The sequence below is a fragment of the Acipenser ruthenus genome, chromosome 17, assembly GCF_902713425.1.
Source record: "Acipenser ruthenus chromosome 17, fAciRut3.2 maternal haplotype, whole genome shotgun sequence".
In the NCBI taxonomy this organism is placed as follows: Eukaryota; Metazoa; Chordata; class Actinopteri; order Acipenseriformes; family Acipenseridae; genus Acipenser; species Acipenser ruthenus.
In genome coordinates, this window is record NC_081205.1 from 19476358 (window position 1) to 19504106 (window position 27749).

Sequence of the window (27749 nt, forward strand, 5' to 3'; positions counted from 1 at the left end):
TAGATGTACGATAAATTCAGACATTTGCAAAGTCCGGCTTACTAATGTGAGATGTCCCTGTAGCCAAAAGAGGCAATTTTCATTAATGGATTTTTTGGAGCCATAAATCTAATTAAATACATTCTAGGTCCTAGTAAAAAAAAAAAAAAAAAATTGGTGCAGAAACACGCAAGTCTAGAGATAGATGGCACAGTAACTATCTGATTTAAGTGGCTATCAGTCCTGGTTTCTGTACCCAATGGCGGCAATTTACTTGTACTGGAAAATGTGTTCATAAATTTACTATCTGACCAGTGGTTACCGTAAATAAAGGTTTTAGGGTATATAAGGTGGTCTGACACCCTCTACTTAAAAAAAAAAAATAAAAAATAAAAAAAATGTTGAATCTCCTTTCAAATAAAACCACACAAATACACAGGAACGATGTCATTTCTTAAAGATGAAGCACGTATAACGGCTATGCAAACCTTTTCAAGGTGACTACACGTGTACATAGTTTAATTGAGGTTTAAAGACTTCTACATTTCAGTTCATACATAAAAGGACATATTTACATGTTTTGTACATTCATTCATATCCTCCTCACACAGACCTGCAATCAGAATTCAGGTAGGTTAGACTTTTTTTTATATATGTTTTAAATGCAAAGGTTTATTGATTACAATATAACTTATAAATGGAAATCAATTGTATTTAATTAAAAATAGCTCTGAATCTTTACTAGGTCGCTTAACCCTGGCTACAAAATGTTTTCTTTCCCTTTGAAGACCTTTGCTTACTCAGTTCCAAATGTACTAACCACCCTGCTACTCGTAGATACACAGTGTGCGTGTGTGTTTGTGGACTACTGAGTTCTGATTATTCTAATACCTGAAGATAAAAATGTAGCAAGAAACTGGAAAATACCATGTTTATTGGGTTACTTTTTGGCTAGTTTAGGCAACATAATATTGGGCTACTTCTGGGCTGGTATTTGGTTGACTTTGGGCTACAAATGGGGCAGCAGTGTGGAGTAGGGGTTAGGGCTCTGGACTCTTGACCAGAGGTTCATGGGTTCAATTCCAGGTGGGGGACACTGCTGCTGTACCTTTGAGCAAGGTACTTTACCTAGATTGCTCCAGTAAAAACCCAACAGTATAAATGGGTAATTGTATGCAAAAAATAATGCGATATCTGTATAATGTGAAATAATGTGATATCTTGTAACAATTGTAAGTCTCCCTGGATATGGGCATCCGCTAAGGAATAAATAATAATAATAAATACAAATATACTTTTTAATTTCTGTCAACCCTGGTTACTGCAGTCTGTAGGCTAACAAAATACAAAACTAAAAGTTTGTCATTGTATGACAAAGGAGGCTATGTGGTCCAGTGGCTAAAGAAACAGGCTTGTAACCAGGAGGTCCCTGGTTCAAATCCCACCTCAGCCACTGACTCATTGTGTGACCCTGAGCAAGTCACTTAACCTCCTTGTGCTCCGTCTTTTGGGTGAGACAAGTTGTAAGTGACTCTGCACCTGATGCATAGTTCACTCAGCCTAGTCTCTGTAAGTCGCCTTGGATAAAGGCGTCTGCTAAATAAACAAATAATAATAAAATAATAATAAGTATGATGTTGCTTCTTTTAAAAGTGTTAAGTATTTACTTGGTAAGTTTACTTTCTAGAATTTAAAATGTTCAGTGTTTTACGTTTACATTTTAAACAATAGTATTATTGATTTGTGCAGGAAGCTGGGCCGCCCTACATTGAATCATTCACTTGTTCTGCACTGGAGCTGAAGCGACAACTGTTATCTTTACTTGCAGTGTGTGTGTGTGTGTGTATTTATCATTATTATTAATTTGGTGAAGAACTCCTTTGTCATGTGAGTGCATTACCCTACGCCTCCACAGAGGTAATTATTAATAAAAGCAAAAGCATGATATTATTATTACAAAAATTGAAAAATTATTCCGTCTGGATTCGATACCACACAAGACACACATAGCATTTTACATTGTCCCTGCTCAAGTGTTCAACAATAAAAGCCAAGAACTATTGTGTAGAAACAATTTGGAATTGACGCAAAATATTAATGTAAAAGCTGAAAAAAAAAAAAAAAAAAACACAAAATGAAATTAGGTAAGGAATTAAAAGAAAATAGGTCTGCTGAAACATACAATTCTAATTCTGACAGATCTGGCATATTTATTCAATTATTCTGTGTAATTGCAAAGTGTTGAGAGATGTACCAGTATATATAAAATGCTACACCTATAATTCCTGAAGTGATATTAATAATAAACATGAATTACAGCATTTTGCATTGAAAAAGGGTGTTTTGGGCATGTACATTCAAATACAACATATATAGCATTAGCACAAGTTGAGGTCCAATATACACAACACAACCTTGCAGTTCAGCCTACACTGTTTTTGCAGTCGGAGATTTGAAACCAGTCTCTGGCACCCTTCACATTGGACATTAGGTAACTTCTACCATCAACGTGAGCTGGAGAGATCGAGCTGATGGTAATGAAAGAGTCAAATCGCTTTCAGATCCCAGTGGAACAGAACCCAGGTTCCCATTAATATAACCCGGGGATAACGATCGCTTTATTTAATAGTGTTTTATTTTATTTTTTTACCTCCTCTTATTGACAAGTTCACAATTTAACAAAAAAAAAAAAAAAAAAAAAATGGTGTTATACATTCTTGTGCCAAGCTGGGTTACTGCTCATTCATAGTTGGCCCTGGCTGTAGTGTTCAAAACACCAACAGAGGGAAGCCATGCTAAAATTAATTTTTGTTGACCCCACATTATGGCAATTATGATCACCTCCATAGCAACCCATTCTTTTGGAAGTGTAAAGATAGTGTGCTACTGAACATGCAATCTCTTCTTCTACTGATCCTCATGTGCTGTTCACAGAACACTTTATTAACTAATCCCACAGTGAGCTGAATAGCAGCCTGCAGATGTAAAGGAGGATGTCACACAAACACAGAATTCATGAAGAAAGATGTGTCTTCAGTTATACTTTTCAAATGAATCAAAGTTCAGCAGCAGTCTCCGCAGTGTTTAATAAAATGACGTTCCACCCAGCGCGAAAGTTAACACAACACAAGGACAATGAGGGCATTTGCTCTGGATGTGAGCAGGAGAAAAAGTGGGATAAATCACAAGGAAAAGAATGCAGAAGCAGGTGGTTTGTCAAGATCAGTTTCTACTCCAAGCACAAGGTCAGAAATACTAAAGTATACAGCCTTCTAATCCTCAAATATATACTATATATAAAACGTCAGCTGCACACCTCACTATCCCAGAGTTATTTACTGCCTCTCAGTCCCTCAGCTCTATCCACTAGGTCATATTACCCAAGACCCTGTTAACCACATGCCCACCCTGTCCCACTAGACTACACTGCTGCCTTCAGAGTTCTAACCTATAGACCAGGGGTGTCAAACCCCAGTCCTCAAGGACCGCAGGGTCTTCTGGTATTCATTCCAATTCAAGCTCTCGGTTAACTTAACTGATCTAATTATTTGGACATATTTAATATTTTCAACATCTTTTACAGTTGATTTAAAAAAATGCACTTGATTCAAGGTACACTACCTATAAAACATCCTGAGACCTGGAGAGGTGTTTAATTTGTCCAATGAATCAAATAATCTGACCGATTAAGTAACGGAGAGCTCAGGTAGAATGAAAGACAGAAGACACTGCGGACCATCTGGAAGTGAGTTTGGCACCCGCTATTGACATTTCTCAATCCTCAGACTCTAACCCCTATCAGTCCCTCTGGCAGACTAGAGCCTGAACTGACAAACCTTTGTTGAAAGTGCAAGTGCAGGCAAAGCAGACGAGTACAAATGAGGAAGCAGGAGGAGATACCTTGAGGTCTCGTCTCTCCAGGTGCAGGAGCTCGGCTCCTCGGATGTCGTGCCCGATGAAGATATCCTTGTACTCGCAAAGGCTGAGCAGCTCCAGCCAGATCGCCACCTCCTCCGTGCCCCAGAGATGAACTGTCAGAGAGGGAGCCCTTCAGTACCCACACACCCACAGCAAAGAGAAAGAGATAGACACCCACAGACCACAACCACCTGGGACTACAGGCAAGACAAGGAGGACTTAGAAAGGAATGATGTTTTGTTTTTATCTTATGAATTATGTATCAACACAACAAATTCATGAAAGGGTTTTGGAGCCGATTGAATTTAGAGTTGCAAAAAATTAAGAAAAAGTGGCTACTGGATTTGTAAAAAAGGACAATAGATTAAAATGGGTACAAAGTACAAGTATTTTGGTAGGCAGTCAGGAGAGACAGCCAATTTCTGTCCTGTGTAACCACATTTCAGCTGCTCCTTCTGGCCCCACTGAATGTGGAAAGATACATTAGTGACAGCCAGGGGTAATTTGTAATTATCAACTAATCAAGTTCATATTATCTGGAAAGAGTGTGTGTGTGTTTTGCAACATTCCTCAGTGTAAGCACTCCATTACAGTAAACTGAATGGAGACAGGAGGCTTTGATCAAGCTTCTTTAGCCCCAGGACATTTTCAGATTTTGATGCTGTCTTAATGATGGCCAAAAGGAATTGCAAAAACTGGATTTGTACTACATCTTCCATAACTTCAAAACCCTCAATCTATAAGAAGTCAAGTAGACAAATGTTTTGGATCATGCCTCTTCTGTGCACTGAAGGCATCTCTAGCTGAAGCAAATGTCTGCTGGACTCTCTTATAGCTTTACCTTGGATTCAATGACACTTTTGAGCTGGAAAGCAAGGAAATTACACAGTCAAATCTCATGGACCTGAAGCTCCTGCTCCAGCAAAACACAGCCTCTCAACTGTCTCTACTGTTTTCTGTATTGTTTAAATGGGGCTTTAGAAACTGCTGACTGGAAGGCGATTGCTCCCCAGCCACTGTCGCACAAAGCCAGGATCGCTTTCACTGTTGGAAGCTTCCTTCACACAGAGACGGCAAAGAAGAAGTGCAAGATCAAACCACAAGCACAATTAAACAAGCCCATTTCCAATTCCCGATTCTCTTCAGGATGCTGGACAAGCATTTGAAAGGGAAAGAGGGACGTATACTGCTCGTAAAATATCTACAAACAGTCTGGGTCCTATTTGAACTGAACCACAGGAGTTTACTGCCAGCTTATAAATTCAGGCACTATTATTACGGTGTACCCAAATATGCTTATTATACAAAATCAGACTCTTAATTTTCATTTACACATACTGTAAATGCATAAATATTTGCGACCAAAATATTTGGCAAATCACATCCATAAAACCTACTTTGGTCCAGAAATATTGGTGACCTGTTGCAATATATGAAGTATGTATTGTTAATGGAATTTGATATTCGTGACAAAAATGTTTGCAGTTTTTTTTTTTTTCCAAACGCATAATAAAAGGCTCGCAAATATTTATGTCTTTAAAGTAGTTCATGCCATCACCTGAATGTTAAAATCTATTTCATTCACGTTCTGTGGACGTGCTGCATTGACATTCTGTTCCCTTGTACTGAAAATGTAGGGGATAGAATAGAGGTAGAACCTCATGTATTAGGTTGAGAGGAGAGTAAGCTAAAAATTCAAGTTTCCCATCTTCAAGTGATTTTTCACATTTTAAAAGAAACACATATAATACACATCTTTCCATCATAAATTACATCACATTAAAATTAGCAATACCGTTTATTCTTATTTATATGTATTATAAAAGACATAGTATAGGCTTCTGTATAAGATACAAGCTGATCTTCATCCACTCAAGGTCACAGCAGCCAGTACCTTATTATATTCAACCAAACATACCTCTATGCATGTCACAAAGTACATAATCATTAAATTATACCCATTAACCTGCAGTGAAATGGTTTTAGATTATAGGATTTTTAGAGCCGTGTATAAGGCACACAGTATATCTGCATATTATTATTTTTTTTTTTTATCTCCCCTGAGCTGCCAACACAAACACATTCCAGTGACATCTGCTGTTCCCTGAGCAGAGCCACACTCTGCATCTTGCCTCAGGGGAATGACGTTCACAAGAAGAGACACATACCTGGCAGGACCAGGCTGCCGCTGGCCTCCTTGTTCTTGTTGTTTTTCTCTTTCTTGAATTTGGGCACCAGGCGGAATTTAGCGCTGCGGCTGGGCTTGGACAGCTCCATCATGTGACTCTACAGAAACAAAACAGTGGTGAGGGAGAAGGAAGAGCAGAGACACACACAGAACCAACTTGAGCCCCTTTGAGACTGGTGCTCCTACCCGGGTCACAATCCCACGTAGAGTAAAACCACGTACCTGGGTCATAAGCGACCCACAGCAGGATGTGGGTCGACAACCTTTGACCCGGGTTGAGCGAGACAAAATGCATGACGGCCGTTCGTAAGCGGATGAAGAAACAAACAGCCATGTCTGTAGAAAATCTGTAGCATCAGAAAATGTGTTTAAACTGTGTTTGTTTCACAGAACTGGCTGTATATATCATTGATATGGACAGAGGTTAACGCACTGTGGCAGTTGAAATTGGTAATATTAACTTGAACATTTTTACTGGAATACAATAATACTTAACTACTTGAGAATCATAAATCAAACTGTACTGTCTATACCTCAGAAACTTCAGTCAAATGATTAGGCCACAGACAGATTCAGTGTTTTGCTCTGATGTGTGTGTAACACATCAGAGCAACACACAAGCCAGGGCTACGCACACACAACCCCCGAGACTGTACCTCCTCATCGGAGTGCTCCACGAGTTGGCACAGCCAGGATATGTCGGTCAGCTTGCGGAGCTGCAAGTCCACATTTCCCAGAGCGCTGCAGAGCTGCTCCTTTTGAGGGGGGTCCAGCTGCTCCAGGAAGAGGGGTGGGGGTGGGAGAGAGTGAGAGAGTGAGAGAGTGAGAGAGAGAGAGAGAGAGAGAGAGAGAGAGAGAGAGAGAGAGAGAGAGAGAGAGAGAGAGAGAGAGAGAGAGAGAGAGAGAGAGAGAGAGAGAGAGAGAGAGAGAAATAACTTTTTAGCACCTAACATTTCATATAATTTAGTAAATCAAGAGAATGAGAATACCCTCCCACTGCTAAAACAGTGAAGATATGAACAGCAAACATGCTCTCCATACTTACCAAGCACATCTTGCCTGCCAGCAGCAGTTCAGTCTCGTTGTGAAGTGCTTTCACATTGTTCACCATCTCAAAAACTACACTGCAGTTTAGACCCTGCAACCAATCAAAAAACAATGAAATGATTAACCAGGAACTTGCAAGTTCTTCTCTTCACTGTACATACACCCGTGCTAATGATCTGGTTATTTGTGCGGTGGGAAATCATTTCATTTGTAATATAAACCATTTGCAAGATGGAATATACACATACTTTGTAATAGATAAAACATGGTAATTAAAAAGACTTGTTTAATTTGGTATTCCTTTCCCAAATTGTGAAATGTGATATTTTGTTCATTAAAAATCACCTCTTAATGTATAATGGTGCATTCTGTTAGCTCAGGCATTAAAATGTATAAATGTAGGCTACCATACAGCCGACATAAAGTGTTAATTTCAAATACACAACTCCAAACTCCTCCATTAAATTGGTTGTAGCCAACAAAGGAATTTCATAAATCTTACCTTGTCGTGCTTCACTATTTAGGTCTGAAATGTGCAGTTTTGAAATACACACTTTATAGAAAACATGCATTTTATTTTTTAATAGGACATCTAGTTCTACACCATTTTAATGAATGTACTCAATTTGCAATCATGATTACACTTCCTGGTTCTTTTCACCTCAGCGGTATCTTCCTGGGTCATGTTACTGGCTGCAAAGCACGTCAGTCATTGCGGGAAGCAGCTGGTTGGACACGGGCAGGAAAGAAGGCCCTGAAGGGGTGGGGACAATTTCACTCCCCAGGCGAACCAACCAGGAAAGTGTAGGACTATCAGAATACATGGCTTGCAAACAGATTTCTTTAACCTAGTGTAGTACCTGATGATATGTTTTAAAATGAAAATTCATTTTTGCTTAAACATAGGTTTCTTTTAAAAATACACATTTGAGACCTAAATAGTGAATGGATGTGCATGACATGGAAAATGTCTGGAATTTTCTTGTTCGCTACAATCCTTTTAATTGAGGGGAGGCACTGCTTTGTCATTCGGGGTTGTTTGTGGATCCCCTGAAACCACCTTACTTCCCCCAGCTTGGGAACCACTGTCCCAGCACACATTACAGAAGGCTACAGAACAGTTTCATATAATAAACTGTGGGTTAGTTTGCGAAACAGCAGGAAGGCATTGAGAGAGCTGCACGCACCTCTGTGTTTTTGGACTTGGCGTAGACAACATCCATGGACTTGGAGCTGGCATTGACAGCGTGTGCGAGCTCCTGCTCCATGCTCTGGTGGGACTGGGCAATCTCACGGATACTGAACACACGGAAAACAGACGGCAATTATTTGAACATTTTAAGAAGGTGGGGTTCTGACATGTCATTTCTCTGCATGATCTATCGTGATACAAGACCAAAAGCAAAACATAGCTCATTGTGGTTCCCCAAATGACTATGAATACATACTCTGCCCATCTCATTTATTTTTGTCTTAACAAAACAGTCCTTTATTAAATGACAGTTTGATCTTACTATGCACGACACGAGGACACCATCAGGACCGTCACGTAGTTTGAGACCAAGCTAAGCCCAATCCACAGCTTGTGCTCGTACTCATGAGAAGCCGCTTGTATATAAAGGCTTCCCCCCTACCTGTGTATGAGGGCTCCGGCTGACTGTCCAAACAGATTGATCTGCGACGCCTCCTCTTCCGATACGATCTCCGGGAGCAGAGCCAGCTGGGCAGAGGGCCGGGGGAACTCACACTTCTGCTTGTCCTCCCAGGATTTCAGAGTGTTCTCAAACGCCTGGGGCAGGGGGAAAGCGCAGTTAGGAGGCAAAATGAGGTTAACATTCCTGCACTTACTGAGATCCAGCAGCAACACATTCTTCCCCTCACCACAGCAACTCCCCACACGGCTCAGGAGACTCGAAGGTTCAGCGGGCGTCCTCCGATCCCACGACCAGCCAGCTTCCTTTTACACCCAGGAACTCGAGGGCGGATGCCAGTGAGCTACTGGCCTCTGGAAGACATAGGCCAGCCCTGCAGGTGTCTGCCCTTGAGCTCACTGGGTGCCTGGCCAGCAGGGTTTGCTGTAGCATGATGAGGAGAAACAGTCCGTAACGGTTTTGCCTCACTAACCTACAGGACCCTTCCAAGTCCCCAGTGAAGACCGGCGACTGCACAGCCAGGACCTGAACCTACGCTGTATGACTTGCCCTGCAAACCACATGGCTGTGCTTCTACCAGTGAGCCACTTTGGGACCCCCAGGATTGAAGCGTGACGTGCGACCGCCTCCAGTATGTCCCCTTGGCAGTGGGTTTCATCCCATAAACATTAAAAAGGAGAAAGCCTATATGTCGACTATAGTACACAGTGGAAAGTATGATTGTGTGTGTCGTACTGTCATTAACCCCCCCATACCTCTGTGTGTGTGTGTGTGAGAGAGAGAGAGAGATACCCACCCTGTCCCTGGTGAGGGTCGGAGTGCGGTTCTTGTGTATGATCCGGATGTAACCTGGGGGCTGGACCCAGGCCTCTCCGTCCACCTGCACCGGGACCCCCTCTTCCCCAAGGACTGTGATCTTCACCGTACGGCACTGCAGAACAAAATAAGGTGTCAAAATGTAGTCAAGTTATTGAAGCAATTTAACCCAGGCAGAAACCTGAGACCCAACTGCTTTTCAATAAGCTTTTGCATCTTGGTTCTATCATGATGATGAAGCAGTGATCGCTATACGGACATTGGTATACTGTAAGTGGCAATATAAATGAATTACTTGTATCTAATAAAGCTCTATAGATCATACTGTACCAATTCCTCCAATTCCCTCACCATAGCAACTCCCCACAACAGCTCAGGAGAACTGAGTCAGTGCACCCCCCTGATTCACCCTGCACATCATCCAGTTGTGCCATTACCACGCGAGACCCCACATTGCAAATATTCCCAAGTGTGACCAAAACTAGGAGGTCTCCCATACTACACACTCTTATGATGCATTCACCTGTATTGAGTCCTTGTATTGCAAGATAATGAGCCACCATGTAATAGAGGAAGAAACAGAATGGAGGGAAGAGTTTTCAGGTCAGGCTGGCTGGCTGGCGTGACCCTGGCTGGCTGATAAACTTTACCTGTGCGATACGGTGGTGCTGGAGGTTGATCACACGCGACACAGCCATCTGCATGCTCCCGAATACTGCCACCACCTCCAGGATCTTATCATCGAACGAGGGAGCAGTGAAGGTCTGAAATACAAAAGGAAGAAGAATGCCAAGGCTTAACCAGAAATCAGATAAACCAAGAAAATAAGTCAAGACAAACATTTCGCCTCGTGTCGTCTTCGGTGTGAAACAGGACCAAATGTTTTTGAAATGGAATATACACCTGCCTTCTCGTCATAACTTTTATTGTAGAAGCTGATTGCTGTAATGATCATAAATGGGAAGTTATGTCCCACACAGCTTTTAGTGTAGCAAGTTATTGATGGCATTTATAACCTCCTGGGTATATTACAGTATAAATTCTGTTTTAGCATTGATAATCCCTTATATAAAAATTCTCAAGGACTAAATTTGTTAAAATGTCATTCTTAATGGAGGCTGTCATTAAATGAAACACATCCAATGCATCAAATACTACACTTACAGACACCGCACTCATGGCTTATCTAAATATTTATACTTGGCATTCAGTTTGATTTTATTCCCCTGGTAATATGTTCCAGCTCAGTGCACTGTACAAAAACAAATACTCTCTCCCCAGAAGGGTCAATAACTAGTATTGCAACCTTTACCAAATGATTCTAACCACTGAAACATCAATGATAATGCAGTAAAGTTTAAAAACAGCAAGACAGTAAGTGGTAACTCTAAATATCACATACTGCTTCAAATGACCCTGTGTAATATCACACACCACTCCGAATGACCCTGCGTAACATCACACACCACTCCGAATGACCCTGTGTAACATCACACACCGCTTCAAATGACCCTGCGTAATATCACACACCACTCCGAATGACCCTGTGTAATATCACACACCACTCCGAATGACCCTGCGTAATATCACACACCACTCCGAATGACCCTGCGTAATATCACACACCACTCCGAATGACCCTGCGTAATATCACACACCACTCCGAATGACCCTGTGTAATATCACACACCACTCCGAATGACCCTGCGTAATATCACACACCACTCCGAATGACCCTGTGTAACATCACACACCGCTTCAAATGACCCTGTGTAATATCACACACCGCTTAAAATGCGTACCACCGTAATCAAATACATGACTTTCAAATTAGGGGTGGTACTATTCATTGTGTTTCAATGAATCATGATACTTTCTTTCCATGAAGTACCATAACAGAAGCAAGCCCAAAAGCACAACACAGCTCACTGTAGTTTATCAAACGGTTCTTGAATTAAGGGTAAGTGTTTTAGTTATTTAATTTAATAAAATGTCCCTCTTTAAAATGACCATTTGATGCATTATACAAGTATCCAATCGAAAACAATACATGCGTCATGATACATATCGTATCCCAACCTTCATATAATGATATGCATCATATCATGACATTAGTTCTCATTACACCCTTATACAAATCCACCCTGTATTCCCAATGTTTGAGCATTACATTTACAATGGTATATTGCTTAAAGTTCATTTACTCACATCGTCCTCCTTGGTGCCACCCCAGAAGTTGGTCCCGCCAGCATAGCTTGGGATGTTGAGCACAGCAATGCCCTGAAGACTGGGCAGAGGAATGGGGCGCCCATCGCACTGGCAAAGAGAGACAGGCTTCAATCACATCATATAACAAGTCCTTCATATTTGGAACAAATTGCCTGCATGCTTGATATTTTTAGAACGTGATACTGTCTCAATTCCATTGCCATTTTTATAACTCATGCAAGAACAATTGAGTTGCTGCTGTGGTCTTCCAGGCACCCTTGGAAATGAGATTGTGGTCTCAAGAGAGTTTCTTAACCTGGTTAATACAATAACTGAATTGCTGGAGAAGGAAAAAAAACGCAAAAAGGGCTAGTGTATAACCACACATTATTTTCGGTCGCCATATAATATTAGGGCTTTCAAACTCAACTTCTTTAAAATTAAGTAAATCATAAGTTTTATACATAACTAAAAAAAAGAAAAAAAAACAAAACACACACACTAATACTACTAAAATAAACTTCTATACGAAATGTGTTTTTAGTGAAGACATTGAGAAAGCCTAGTCAAAATATGTTCTTGCATTTGATAGTATTTTAGTATTACTTCTTAAATCACGGATCTCAGAATTATGTTATTTAGAATTTAGCAATAGTAAAATACAAACATTAAGTTCTGTAAAATTAGGGCAAGTAATTTCTAATTTTGAAGAAAATGATTTTAGATTTCATTGAATATTTTGCATTTCAACATATTTATCACTAGGGGTGTAAACGATCCATTGGGTATCGATGAGTTTTGATACTGTCTTTACATGATATACAACGGATTCTGCCGAGCCAACGCCCAGGGAGCGTAAAGTTGTCATTAAGGCAAAAGTGTGTGTGTGTGTGGTGGGGGGGGGAGGATTATTAACATTAGGCATTACAATTAGGCATACTTAAAATTCAAAGGTAGAGCACAGCACAGAGTCACGGTAAAGAATCAAGAGGTGCAGTTAACTGGTGAAATACAATTCGAAGTTGCTGCAGTATGTCCACGGTTTTGTCATTTCAAATATTTTCACAAAACAAACATTAAAACTTTAAAGCTACAATGTGCAGCGCAAAAGCACATCAAGGAAAAACCTCATTTGTAGATGTAAATCGCTAGAATAAAAGTCGCTACACTTAAATACATGAAATCCACTCAAATAAATGGCTTTACATAATCTCGAAGTAAGAAACCGGGAGTGTCCAGTGTGAAAACACAATACAAAATAAATTAACGTAGCATCCAAAGTAGCACTATACCATAAAAATGTTCAGTTAAAAGAAATGCCCGAGTTACAAGCTCTGGCAGTGTCTATAAAAAATAATAATAAAATCCAAAATATGGATTGTAGCAAAACAGTAAAGCGTAACCAATCGGACTGCGCAGTCTGTATCATCAGATTTGAAACCTCCGAACTGCACCCCTTTGTCATCTGAACCCTCGTCATTGATGATGCAGCAATTGTCTGAATCATTAATGCACAGAGCAACTACTTCGACAGTTTTTGTTCTAAATTTCCCCTCAAGCATTATTTTATTTGCGCATGGTTATTAAAAAACAGAAATTAATGGTTTCAATCTTAATAAAAAGTATGTAATGTCTGCAACATGATACAAGATCAAAATCACAACATAGCTCACTGTAGATCACCAAATGATCCTTGAATAAGAATAAACATATTTTATAGTTGGTATGGGTACACTCTCCTCATCTTATTAAAATGTTCGTCTTTTAACGAAATGGTTCATCATTACATGACCATGTGATCTTACTCTGCATCATACAAGTAGCCAATCCCGTGTTTCGTGATTATATCGTATTGCGACCTGCATATCGTGATCATTACACCCGTATTTATCACCAGAGTTTTAGAAAATGTAAAACTGCACTACGATCAAAAGAATTAAAGCCCAGGACGGGCCTACCAAGACTAGCTGAAGCAATTATTCTGAATCTTTGAAATCCACATAAAATGCAACCTACTTAAACAGCGATTTTTCTTTTAGATTTTTAAAAGGAGTATGTCACACAGAAAATGTGCTGAATTGTATTAAACAAACAGTAACTACATGTTTCAGTGATTCTCACACAGTGCGAAATTTCATGGCCTGCACTGTACAATATGCTGTATAGGTCTCAACGAAGGCAGTTCTCACCTCCAGCAGCACCTTCTGCTCCAGATTCTTGTAGGTTCTGTGGAGGAGCTCTTTGGTCCCCAGCACTCCGTACCACATCATGTTTTTTGTTCGGCTCCTTAACAAAACAACAACACCTTATTGGTGACACAGATCCCAGCTCGTGAGAGTACGCAGAAGTGTCTGGGAGGGCATGGTTACTGGAATTTTACCCACCTGCATTTTTCTGGGTGTTCGTCACGTTTGTTATTGAAGTCAAGCGAGATTTTTGCGTCCAGTCCAATTCCAAAGTAGTTGTTCATCACACATTTTTCTGTGTAACAGTCGCTGCCAGAAAGAGAGTGTGTTAATCAAGTTCAGAATGAAGGTATTACACTCTCAACTTGATTAGAGGTAGGCCCCGAACACAAACCTATAAGTCATTAAATTGAAGTAAAAAAATAAATAAAAAGCAGATCATATATTGAATCTGTTTATAAAGAACCTGTTGTGGTATACACATTTAGAATGCTTTGTCATTGACATTCTGAGTACAAGAGCTACACTCTTAGTGAAATTCTAAGTGTAGTTGCTTCTAGTAAGTTCCAAAGGGGATGCAACTTAATATAACAGATAAACTGCTCTAGATGTTTTAGCTAATGATGAAAAACACAAACACAGCTGCATGCTCAGTGTAACTACTGTTATGTACCAAATAAAAAAAATCCCAATCTGTATCACAAGATTGAGATTAGCCTTCATAAATGGAGATTACTATGTTGGAGATGCAGGCAGATGCTTACTGGCTCTCGGGATCGTAGTTAAAGGGATCGGCATTAACCAGCAAGCGGCCAATTACAGAGCTGCCAGGGAGGGAACCAGACAGACTGGCACGCAAGCCTGCCGGGGGAGAGAAGACAAGAATCAAATGAACAGAAGCCAGAACCAACATGCATGAAAACAATGAGATATGGGTTACTAGGCAACTGCTCCCTCCACAGGGTAAATGGGTAAAACTGATTGAACCAAGTCTTAAGGTGCTGTCCAACTTCTTTAGAAATAAAGCAGCAGCAGCAGAATATTACAAGGCATCACAGGCCAACAGCAACAGTCTACATACTACAACATGCATGAAAACAACCACCTCTGTGCCAGCCCATCAGAGTTCAACCAGTGTATACACATAGAGGGCCCTCACATTCATACAGTACCTGAAAGGTTACAAATATTTGTAAAAAGTGTACGACACAAGTTTGACGTAAAATCAAGGCAGTTATTGTGTTCAGTATGTAGTGATAATCAGATGGACGGACTGAATGAGGACCCAATAAATCAGGCAGGTAATCAAATGTTACTTATGTAATCATTATTGTTGGTATCATAAAATATGATCTACAGACCTACAAAAAACACTGAACTATTGTTTTTGCATAAGGGGTGTAATAATAACTTACTTGAATACAGAATTTTGGTGCTCAGCATGGGCATGTTGTCCCGGTTTCCTGTCTGTGCAGGAAGTGATGCAGAGCTGCCCAATGACAAACTTCCTTTGCTGATGAGCTTCTCGCAGGGAGACTTGGAGACTGTTGGAAAAACAACAAGCAGAGCCATGAGATATGGGTTACTAGGCAACTGCTCCCTCCACAGGGTAAATGGGTAAAACTGATTGAACCAAGTCTCAAGGTGCTGTCCAACTTCTTTAGAAATAAAGCAGCAGCAGCAGAATATTACAAGGCATCACAGGCCAACAGCAACAGTCTACATACTACATCTTTGAATATGAGAGGGATTCCTTAGTTAGGAAACTCAGGGGTTCCAGTTTGGTATTGGTTTATTGCCCATTGTATTTTGGATCCCACTTTACTGCATGCATTTCCAACGGCTCCTTACCTTTCTTGGCCCCTCTCCCCTTAGCATTGACGCAGGAGTTGTTTCCGCTGTGCGAGGACTGCAGGGAGACCTTGTCCTCGCTCCTCCCCTCCTCCTCCAACGAGGTCCCCAGAGCGAACACCTCCTGCTCCTGAGTCTGAGCGTTCTGCTCATCCACCGCTAACACCAAGAGACAGAGAGCAATTCACAAGGGCAACACGACTCAGACTGCTCTTTCCACCGGCTGACATCTTGTCCCTTCTCTGCGTATGATGCTTAACCACAAGCAGCAGCTGCTTTAACATACATACACCCTAAACATCTTTTTCCCTTATTGGAACATTTGTTCAAAGCAGCAGGGATATAAAGAATCTGTGGTGGACTACGTGGATTTTAAATGTTTTAAAAGGCTGTAACTTGGAATTTGGTGTCTACACAGAAATTAATTTACCACTCGTTTGGTTTCAGTTGAATCGGATATAAAAAAAAATAAATAAAAAAAAGCAGTTGGTTGACTTAAGTGATATTTCTTTATAAACCAACTGAAATTATTTTGCATGTAAAACCTCCCACACACGTCTGCATGCGAGAAGGTATTAGGTGTGTGAGAAACCACAAATGAATGCCCCTTTTCAGATTTTTCAACACGCATTCTTTTTAGGAGAACATTTTAAAAAGCTCCCGTTCAGGCTGCCTCACCTTTCTCTGTGTGCTCAATGATCTGCCGGATCGCCTTCTTCAGACTGTTGGCTCTCAGCATGAGCTGCTCGCGGGGCTTGAAAATGCCCGGGTTGGTCCTGGGCGGGCAGGGGGCTGGGGGAGCATGCCGCTCCAGAGGGGGCTCCTGCAGCCCCAGCCCCTCGCCCTCTTCCTGCTCCTCTGCGATGGTGGGCGGAGGGTTGGGCAGGCAGCTCGAGGCCTGAGACTCCTCATTCAGAGTCTTGAGCAGGGAGTCCAGCTTCTCCTTCAGCACACCACACTGCCAGAGAGACAGACAGAGGTGCCTCCTAAGGTTATCACTATGGCCATGTTCACCAGAGTGGTTAGAGCTAACCAGCTAACAAAATAAATACATACATCTTCCTTTCCTTTTTACATTCTTTCAGCGTGTGTTTATTCAAAACTAATAAACTTTACAAACTGTTCACTCGCTTGCTACATTTTTTTAAGCTGTCAATAATGTCCTACACATATGTATTTGAGACACATGAATTGCACCCATATTTACAGAAGTGGTTGTAGCTATCAAAATAAATACACACACGTTAGCCGTCATGCACTTTCAATTGCAAAACAGACATCAAATTGTCAGTTTTGAAAGAAACATGTTGCAGCAAACATGTTTTTATTTTGATTTAAACCAAAATGATGCTAGACTTGCATTTCCTTTGTGATTTCACTGGATGAATGCAATTCTCTTTCCTCTTGTTAAACACCTTGATGTTTCCCCGAATGGCTGACATGCATGGATCTAATGGGATGCTTAGACCACACATTTTCAAAACTCTCTCTGTTATTGTGACAGAGATCGAATGAGTCTTGGTGTTAGATCTCCCTCTCGACCTGTGAGGGCACGGTGCACGAGGAACAGAGTACCCTTAATGAAATGGCACGACAATTTATTCCGTAGGGTAGATGGAAGTCGGTCAGTTCGGAAGGGGGCGGAGCTATGGCACCCGAGCTCAGTGACCCAGACGGTAAGCGGCGTGGCATCCGAGGACTGGAGGAGCGATGCGCTCGTTAACCTCGGGGTCATGGGCGAGGGTATAAATAGGGGGCATGGCTTGAGTGATCTGTTCCTTTGCATATGGTTAACTCATATAACCAAGAAGGAGCCCGTATTTGTGGAATCAACCGTGAGTGTTTCGTGTCTGTGTCTTAACACTGTGTGTCTTGTGTGTTGTTTTCTCACTAAAGATTACTGAGCACGATCCGGAGCTGCAGCCGCAGGCCAGCGAAAAACCCGGACTTCACCACTCACCTTTTCACTACAGGAACTGTCTTTTGTTTGCACCTTTAGCACTTGAATCACGCACTGTCTTTGTGTTTGTGTTTAGTGTGGGTGTCTGAATGGGACTTTTGGGGTTACGGGTCAAACCCGTAGGATTACAAATAGAAGTGATACACGCCGCTGTATCACTTCCAGCACTATTATTATTTGCAGGTTTGCCTTAAGGCTCTGGACATTTATTAAATTAAATAAACACCCTTGCACCTGTACCAACGTTGTCTGTGTGATTATTCTGCACTGCACTCACCTGCACGTCATTAGCACTTTGCCACAGTTATATATAGTATGATAAATATAACAAACACCTGGGACGACAAGATCAGAAACAGTATCAATGAAAGACTAGGTTTATTAAGAAAAACAAGTATTAAAACAATGGATCCATGTTTCCTTACTTACGAAAACAAGCAAGTTACCCCAAAACATGTTGCAAGAATGATACCACACTGAATTTTGTACCAGTCTTGGCCATCAGCAGAAACAAGAGTAAAATGAATATCAATTGTTAAAAGCCCCACTCGAGTCATTCTGTTTCAAGGCCAGTGACACCATAGTAATCGCCTGCATGTAATAAATTAGAAGGATATCACGTATATTAGCACTAGAATGTGCACCACTGATGTTCTGAATCCCTAGTCGCTATGAATTTAAAAGCAGAGCTCTCTGCCCTCACCTTCTTGGTCATGGTAGCAGATTCCTCCGAGCTCTCCGGAGTCTTCTCGTACGCCTTCCCCACGCGAGCCACAAAGTCCTTCACCGTCTCACACAGCACCCTGACAGACAGAGGGGTACAGGTCACATACCAACACGCACCAAACCTTCATGCAAGCATCACTGGAACTACTAGACCTGGGACAGGGGAAGGCGGCACTTTTTTTACATAGGAAGTGGTGAGTGTATGGACTACGTTACATCAATATAGGTTATGAAGTTCTCAAGTTCTCATTGCACAAACTCACTTTGCTGAAGAGATCACCACCGAGTGCTGGTCAGACGTCAGGATTTTAGACAAATGAGCAGCAACCGAGTCCTCATATGTCAGTATCTGCTGGACCTTGAACAAGGGGACAGAGCAGTCACAATAATCAAGATATTTTTTTTTCTGTTAAACTGCGATCAAAATGAAACATTTGGCTGATCCTTATCTTATCAGAACGTTTGAAGGACATTTATATAAAAAAAAAAATGTTTTTTTGGCAGAACCAAATTTGTTACAAATGTTAACTACTGTCAGTGCAGCTTTGTGTGTTTATACACTATTTGTAAAATGCCACCTCTTAATGCATGTAGTAAGTTAATCTATCTGTAGCTTGCTTATCCTACTCGGAGCTGCCGTTACCTCTGAATCCTCACTGTAATCCTCTGTGACGGTGGAGGAGGAGTGCTGTCGAGGGAGCTTTGTCTCGTACACCATGATGCTCCACCTACAAACAAGGAATTGAACAAATACAGTTAACACAGGTACCCACTGCTTCTATACCACACCTGGTTTGGAACGGTCAGTCACATACATGCAAGGATGGAATGTCCAATTACGTTCCCTCACACTGCAGCAATTCCCCACAACAGCTCAGGGGACCTGAAGGTCAGTAGGTGTCCTTCGAACAAGCCAATTTCCTCTTTGCACCCAGGCACTCAAAAGCAGATGTCAATTACCGGCCTCTGGAGGACAAAGGCCACCCCTGCAGGTGTCCGTCTGAGATCACCAGGCACCTGACCAGTAGGGTCCTCTGCATGACGATGAGGAGAAACAGTCCCTGACGGTTTTGCCTCCCTAGCCCATGGGAGCACCAGAGCCAATGCGATGCTCCACAAAGGGACAGTGTGGCATGTTGTTACATGTTGGACTGGTTTGTTATGGGGCTGGTGTTGCTGATTGTTAGAGAGCTCACCTGTCTAGCATCTTGGTGCTGGCCCTCTCCAGCTTCTCCAGGATCTGTGGCAGCTGCGTGTCGTCATCGCAGGCCGAGCCCCAGCCCAGCACCCGTGCAAGGTCGTTCCCTGTGCCCAGCGGCAGCACGCCCAGCTGACACTGCAGAGAAGAGGAGATCCAGGACAATTACTGTAGGCAGCCTTTCAGTAAGTGCCAACTAACGGCTAGAAGTAACTACCTCATCCTCATATTTCACAAGAGAGCTGGAGAGCATGTTTACACTGTGGGTCTACCGATACGTTTCACAGACTCACGATTTAGTCAGTTTCATCAGTCTTTCATAAGAAAAAACAGTGACACTCCAGTCTTCCGTTTTATTTGTGCTCACAGCACAAACGGTTCTGTACAACTTGAATAGATAGCATAGCTAAAAGGTCGAAATATATTCACGTTAACTTAATTGACATTTCCCACACAGCAGTTGTCATGTCTGTTTTCCAACCCTTTCCACAATTACATTGTTTTGAGTTATACTTAATATTGTGTTGCAACATTTCTCCTCTAGAGGTCAGTAAAATCTAAGAAATAAAACTGTGCACTATACGGTAACTACCAGTAAATACAACATGTCAATGACATTCCTATTTGCATACACATTTAAAGCCAACAGCAAGAGGAAAAGGCAGACCACCATGACATTGTCTGAACAGGTTTGTTCCTGGGTATATCTGTACTACAACTTCCCAAACAAAAGCTGCTTTGGAGATCAGTGAACAATCTTGCAATCCTCACAGGAGAGAGATGCCGTGGATATAGCAGTGCAGATGAGGTACCTGTTTGTGCAGGGTGAGAGTGTCAATCTCAGAGAGGACCCAGCCAACACTGCCGTCCCCACCACACACCAAGATCCGGAACGTGTCAAACTTCTGGAAGAGACGCAAGCTACAGGCACAGACAGACAGAAAATATTACATATGATATGAATGCATAAATATACAATATCAATTGGTGGAAAAAAAAAGACAACACTAGTCTGCTCTTGACATTCTTCAGTACTGTTTGAAATGTCCTTCTGAAGGCTTTGTTTTGTTTTTGGGGAAGAGAAGTCTAAGTATCCGAGTATATTTCAAATAATTCACCTAATCAATCACTGTTTCTTCGCATGAAGATGTGCAAGGCTTTTCATTTAATGCATCCCGGTTGTTATTTATGAAGACACTTGACCCTGTCTCAGATTCCTAGATCATTAAAATGATTGCTTAAGAAAAGAAATGTGTCTTTATTAAGCCAAAAAAAAAAAAAGGAGGTAAAAGCTGATTGACCAACAAGCCAAGATGATTTTGAAATGCCAAGCCAGTGCCAGGAGAAACCCAAGTTTCAATCTGGACGATGCCCCGTCTAGTTTGCATGTCCTGTAAAAAGGACCCTTGTGAGTACAGCCAACCAGCCAAGGTTGGGAAACGGGGCTTGCAGTGCCAGGATACAATAGAAACCTCATTCCAGACAACTGCAGTTCCAGAAACCCCGAGGACTGACTTGAGCATACGAACAGCTGCAAACAAGAACTGGGCAAAAGGTGGACCCAGATTTAGCAAGAAAAACAAAGAGAAGTTAGTGTAGTGTAGAGTACCCCAGGTGAGGCCCCCCGTTCATGAGGTCGAAGACCTGGGCGGGGTTCAGCAGCTGCTTGAAGCGCCGCAGGAACTTCACGCCCTGGTTGTCTCCGCTCTTCGAGTTGACGAAGACGAGGAGGGGGCTGGTGCAGGAGGGGGGGCACGACGCCTTCCAGAAACCTGACAGACACAAAACACGGGCAGAGTTACCACAGCCCCCTGCCACTAACCGCAAGCACCTGTGTAACACACAGCCCACATCCGTGTCTCTGACTAGAATCTAGTAAAGGAGTGCAAAATCAATTCCTAAAGGCTTTGTACTCTGATATATGGTGACCTTTATGTTTTAAAATGTACTAGTGCTGAGATAAAGATTTGAAATGCATTTGTTGCAAAAATGACGTCTATTTGTTCCTGTAAAAAAGATAAATGCAATGGAAATCAATAAATAATGACTGAAATACAGTAAAAAGCACACATTCTACTGTACAGAAGAGTGTTTGTCTCTTAGTTAAGAGGTAATTAGATGGGGTACCGGAATGTTTTTCATGCTTCTGTTTTCTACCCAATTCAAAATCAAAGAATATTTGTTGACATTTTTAACTAAATACACATTCTTAACGTGAATGCAGTTTTATGTTCAATCAATGAAAGAACGATCTGGCCTTGTGTGGGCTGCATACTCACCGTCAGAATCAATGCTGTTTAGGGCGGTGGGCGGGATCACAGACACTTTGCACTGGCCCAGCGGACACTTGCTGGACAGTAACTCCTTACATGCAGTATGTATCTGAAACACACCAGAGTATGAACACATCCATTTAATACACACTCCCAGACAATAGAAAGTGCTGCCGTGCTGTATAGTTCCAGTGACACATGTTATTCAGCTGTACAGGTTATTAAAGGAACACTGCTTCTTACCATGGCTTTGCACCACAGGCAGCGCCAGTCCTGCAGTCTCAGTACACTGCCGCAGGTCTTGTCGCACACTGTACACTTGGCACTGACAGGCAGGTTCCCCTCGAGCCACTGGTGGGGCATCGAGATCTGCACAAGGGAGAAGAGCAACAGTTTCAGTTTCACGGACAGCAGCTACTGCGCTGGAGTCCCTTATCACAATACTATGATCAGTGAGCAATTTGTGGTATGTACCAAAGTTTAAAATACATTTTCACAATAACAGTTAGTTGATCAGTAGGTAACAGAGCTTCCTTTCTATTTCCCAATTCACAAATTTGTTCAATTCATTGTAGAGACTTAGCATCAACCTATTTTTTTTACAGATTAATTTTTTGGTTGCTTGGATTTTACCAATTTCATTTTTTAGTTCACTCAATATTATTAGGTTTATAATATAACTGCAGTTAAATTAATGATAAAGCATGTTTGCATTCAGTCCCTTTGCATTTCGCTTTTTGATCTGTGCATGGCTGCTGTTTGGCATGCGTCAGATCCTAAGTGCTTTGTGATGGTGGTCCACTATGAAAGGCGCTATATAAAATAAAGATGGATTGATCCTGTACTGCCCTGCAGAGGGTGACAGTCCGGGTTCACCCTGCTCAGGACTCTGTCTCGATAATGATAAGCATATACTGCATAAACACACACAAAAAAAAACAAACAGTAAATGTTGCTTTTTATACAACAGATTGAACTACACTAACTCCACTGGCCTCTATTTCACAATGTTTATAAGTGCAACTGCAAAACAACCAAGGAATTCTGTATTTTGAAACACTTGGACAATTACAAATATCAGATATCACACAATGGGGAAATCAGGGTTGGTTCACTTTGCCAGCTGCTTCAATACACAGTGCAGTGGTCTGTTTGCTGGATCGGTGCTAAACTGAAAACTACATTTCAGTTCCACTCACAGGAATGCTTAAAATATTCTGGGAAACAAAACACAACAGCAAAGCAAGAAGGAACTTTAGAGAATGTTACTTTACATTTGTCATTAACTAATGCAGGTGCATTCCATGTTACCGTATTTAGATTTTGTTATTAACTATAATTCAGGTGTGTTCCATGTTATTTTTCTTTTGTTATTAACTATAAAATAAGTTTTCGGATTTTAACTGATAAAGGGAAAAACACCAATGCAAATTTATTTAGAAGATTCATTTTTTACTTTTTTAAACTGAAAAACGTGGGTTTTGGCAACAGATTTTAAATAATGTCAATCGTCAACTTTCAGAAGGCGGACAGTGTGCAAAGACATTGCAACTGACCAATTATCAATTTTGTGCACTACGTAATATGCGCCATTTCCTTAGCAACGGGCTTAACGACCACGAACACAAGCAAACCAGCAACATGGCGTCACGGTTTTAGTCAGTGATCAACCGAAAAGTAAATATAAAGCTGCTGTACAGTTATGCTTCTACTAATACATATTAAAGTTGTTTGTGTACAACGACTGCCCAATTATTATTATTATTATTATTATTATTATTATTATTATTATTATTATTATTATTACAGCTACATAAATATCAAACCTTAATCAGAGTACCATGATGAATGTTTAATCTTCGGAAAAAATGTAAATAACTTATTGCATGCTGAGATGAATTACTACAGTACGCTAGAGTAATATGATACGGTGGGCAGAAAAAACAAAACATGAACTGTAGTGCGATAGAAGTGCAGGCTTTAATAGGTTTAAAATTCAATCTGTTACTTCTCACAATTCTCGGATTCAAAATGCATCCACAGTTCTACATTGCCATCCTCACTTCAACACAGTAAGTTAACGTTTGTATCCGTAAAACGTACATTCAGTGTATTATAAAAACTTTAAATTGATATGTTTGAGTAATGTTTAAAGTGAATAACCAAAAATTACCGATTTTGCCAAATAATAAAAACCGATAACCCCCCCCCCCGAACTGAAAAAAAATAAAAACCGAAAAATTCAAGCCCAAACTATAATTCAGGTGAGCTCCAGGACTGGGATCTGGCCTCACCCCGTCCTCGTCCTCAATGATATCCTTCCCGATGGAGGCGAGGGTCGTCCACTTGCAGTTATTTGTAGCCCGAATTGCGCACCGCTTGTGGGCTTTGAACTTGCAGACTGAGGAAAGAGAGACAAAACATGACAGTTCAGAAAGGCAAATTAAATACTGTACTGGGCGGGTAGACTCATTGGCAATTGAAATGAATGAAAACAACCTTTAATTATTGTATTGGATTAAAGCTACACTTTGGCATACAATGCATTTCTTTGTGTACTGTAGCACCCTCAACACAGTCCCCAAGATCAAATGGCTGCAAATAAAACTCATTAAACCTTGTTTTTAAACTGTGTTGACAGATTATAGTCCTTAACAACGGTCTATATTCATAGCAACGGTACATATTCACATTGCTGCCGCTCTGACCTGGACTGACGTGATCACCTTTCACATCACAAAGGAAATACAGCTTTCTGAAGAAAAAGACGCTGAAAACACAAACATTAACAAAAACATCTAATCTCCACCTTTCGCAATATCTCCACTCCAAAAACACAGACTTGGAGAAGTAAATGAAAGTTATATATTTGGTGGTAATAACTAATGCTGGGACAAATACAAGAATATTTGAACAAACACTGCTTGAAATGTAGTCTTACCTTCACAGGACAGGCCGTGCGAGGTGACCCCAGACAGCGCTTCTCTGCACACGTTGCAGTAGGTTGGGCGGGCGTGTGAACAAGCATACCAGTTGTGCATCCCTGAGAAATGGTCCATGCTGTACTGGGTGGACTGGAACACAGAGATACATATAAAGATTGACACGATTGTAGCGAACAAAATAATTCTACAATTCTTACCTGTTTTGTAGTAACAAAACACATTTTATACAATTCTATATTTAAAATTAAGGTGTCTAACAAAATAATTCCATAAATCAATTTCTATAAGCTACATCTTGTTAAGACTTCAAGGAGGCACTGTACATCCAAAACTGCCACAGTTTGAAGAGGACTGACCCGAAAACCTGGGAGTCTCACCTCAAAATGCTCCCGATTCTGGACGCTTTTCAGCGCCGCAATCCAATCCTCCATCTCCTTCCGGTTCTCTGCGCACAGAATCAGTTTCCGACAAGGGGTAATAATCTAGATTAGAAAAAATTTAAAGTAAATTAATTTAATTAATTAATTAAATTAATTAATGTAATTAATTAATTAATAAAAACAGGAATGCCACTGCATCATGGATTAGCTTTTTGCCTGCTTTCTTAAAAAATCCCTCAATCCTCCCCAGAAACTAATATTTCTAAACTCAAGCTGAAGGTCAGGACCCTAAATATTATGCTATGACTTTTCCTGATAATAGAAGTAACATTAAAAAGCAATATTCTACTCAATTCTTTCTGCATGCTACAGAACGCCCTGCAAAGTTCACAAAACACACATTAAAGTTACAGTGTCACGTGTTGAACGTATCTGAGCGTTATATTTTTTTAAGCATATTGCCAACTTTTTAATCACACATCATAAAATCAACAGAGGAGCCTTCACCAGGAGAAAGAATTTCTCTTTGAGATCATGCTCCCTCCTGCCACAATGCTGGTTTTCTGTTCCCGCAATATGCCACCCATTTCAATCACAGCACCAGCATTGCTGCAGGATGGAGCATGATCTGCATACACTGCACTGTTTAGAACACAAAGTCTTTCATCTGGCAAACATTCCGGAGTAAAAGTTAAGTAATTCCCTAGTTAATTTACCTATGATGTGTGAATAAAAACTGTTGATTATGTTGAAAAATACAAAAAGAGTACATGTACAGTATGTCCAATTGATAGATTAATACAGAGTCTAGAGCCGACTCCGAGAAACACTGGGACTCCTTTTTACTTTGAAATCCTTTCTAACCATGGTGTAATTCCCACCCTCAACAATAGGAGTACCCTGCACATTTTATAAAAACAAGCCATGTACTTGTAGTACAGTACACACAACCTTTTAAAATGGTGTCTTCAGTGAAAGGCATCTGTTATCTTACAACGATGTAATATGGAAATGGGCACTGATGAGAGGACTGGAGATAGGTGGTCACATACTGTTTTGAAGGCAACACAATATACTTATACAATTGTTAAAAAAAAAAAAAAAAAATTCTCTACCACTTGCTAAACTATACAATCTCCAAAAGACCCACTCTGTCAAAAAGGGGTAAAAAAAAAAACAAATTGCAGGTAATTCAAACATCCATTAGATTAAAAAGCTCTTGTTCATTTTATAATGGATTTAAATATAGAATCTAGCAAGCAAAGGCAAATGCGAGTCACAAAGATAACTGAAGCTATCCGTTAAAGTACAGAGGAAGAAGTGAAGTTTAACAGGTTCTGACTAGGTATATTGTAAGCTTACTGTTGGCATTTGTTACCATCAGACAAAGTTACTTCCACATATCCCCTGATTCTCTAAGGGCCTGTCCATATTAGCACAACCATGTTCAAGAACCAAGCTCAAAACCGGGTTACCCCAATCTCAGCCCAACAGGGTTAGAGCGTCCAGACTGCAGTGATGAAACAAGGTTAGTATAGCCTGGTTGTTGTTGAAACACACTGCATTGTGGGTTAGTGGAGGACATTATCCCAAGAGGATAATGTAACCACACTCAAACATGCTTCATGACCAGATTACAGGCAAACCAGGGTAACTAACCCAATTTCACCTAAAATCGAGTCTGATGCTACTCCCTGAGTAGGCCTCAAACTTGTTTTTTGAACACACAAATTGTGGATACAAACCGTGTTAAGGACCTTAAAACCATTGTTGAACCCTTAACATGGTCTGAAAATATGGACAGGTACGCTAAAGATCTGCTAAAGACTGTTAAAGAATATCTTGAAATCCCATCACAAGCGCATCCACTATGTCCCTGTAGCCTGGGCTACATCCCTTACTTGGGTTAATAAGGACGGTGTTTTCTTAAATTACACAATTTTTTATATATATTATATACAGTAATTAATTTATATATATATATATATATATATATATATATATATATATATATATATATATATATATATATATATATATATATATATATATATATATACACACATACATATAAACACACTTTGGGTTTCAAGGACAGTTCTTGTGGGAACGCAGGCAGATCTCTCTGCAGTGGAATAGCTGCAGTGTGGGTGCAGGACATCTTGTACAGACTCAATGACACTAGGATATTCGCAGCTCGACACACACTGCCAAGTTTCTGTGGGAAAGACATTGCGAGCCACTCGGGGTCACATTCTTTAATCCACTAGAAATCAAAAACAGCACCGCAGAATTGCGACAATCCCACAGCAATGCTGGGTGCATTCATTCTCCACAGTGCCCATTAACATTCGTTCAGGTGTACTGCACTGCCAGCCTTGAGTGACTGCAAGACCATCATAACACAGCCTGAAGATCTGTA

The 27749-nt window shown here is 40.8% G+C and overlaps 1 protein-coding gene across 5 annotated transcripts in view; it reads right to left on the reverse strand.

The window, feature by feature from the left end:
- The window catches only part of LOC117423682 (diacylglycerol kinase delta-like), a 51303-nt gene that overhangs the window by 5728 nt on the left and 17826 nt on the right, over window positions 1–27749 (reverse strand). For 3 of the 5 annotated variants that reach the window (XM_058990052.1, XM_034039758.3, XM_058990053.1), the window contains 26 exons: window positions 25325–25429; window positions 24944–25076; window positions 24297–24403; window positions 22246–22371; window positions 22009–22111; window positions 21339–21501; window positions 20542–20650; window positions 19728–19867; window positions 19175–19259; window positions 18795–18889; window positions 18509–18608; window positions 16524–16803; window positions 15846–16004; window positions 15410–15538; window positions 14759–14855; window positions 14193–14303; window positions 13998–14094; window positions 11809–11916; window positions 10251–10364; window positions 9581–9715; window positions 8767–8921; window positions 8320–8431; window positions 7131–7223; window positions 6742–6858; window positions 6066–6183; window positions 3880–4010 (listed from right to left, as the gene is read on the reverse strand). In XM_058990052.1, the coding sequence (XP_058846035.1) occupies window positions 3880–4010; window positions 6066–6183; window positions 6742–6858; window positions 7131–7223; window positions 8320–8431; window positions 8767–8921; window positions 9581–9715; window positions 10251–10364; window positions 11809–11916; window positions 13998–14094; window positions 14193–14303; window positions 14759–14855; window positions 15410–15538; window positions 15846–16004; window positions 16524–16803; window positions 18509–18608; window positions 18795–18889; window positions 19175–19259; window positions 19728–19867; window positions 20542–20650; window positions 21339–21501; window positions 22009–22111; window positions 22246–22371; window positions 24297–24403; window positions 24944–25076; window positions 25325–25429 (3222 nt within the window). Of the gene's footprint in view, window positions 1–3879; window positions 4763–6065; window positions 6184–6741; window positions 6859–7130; window positions 7224–8319; window positions 8432–8766; window positions 8922–9580; window positions 9716–10250; window positions 10365–11808; window positions 11917–13997; window positions 14095–14192; window positions 14304–14758; window positions 14856–15409; window positions 15539–15845; window positions 16005–16523; window positions 16804–18508; window positions 18609–18794; window positions 18890–19174; window positions 19260–19727; window positions 19868–20541; window positions 20651–21338; window positions 21502–22008; window positions 22112–22245; window positions 22372–24296; window positions 24404–24943; window positions 25077–25324; window positions 25430–27749 lie in introns of those variants that run through there. The other 2 variants (XM_034039759.3, XM_058990050.1) reach the window with 2 other exon arrangements.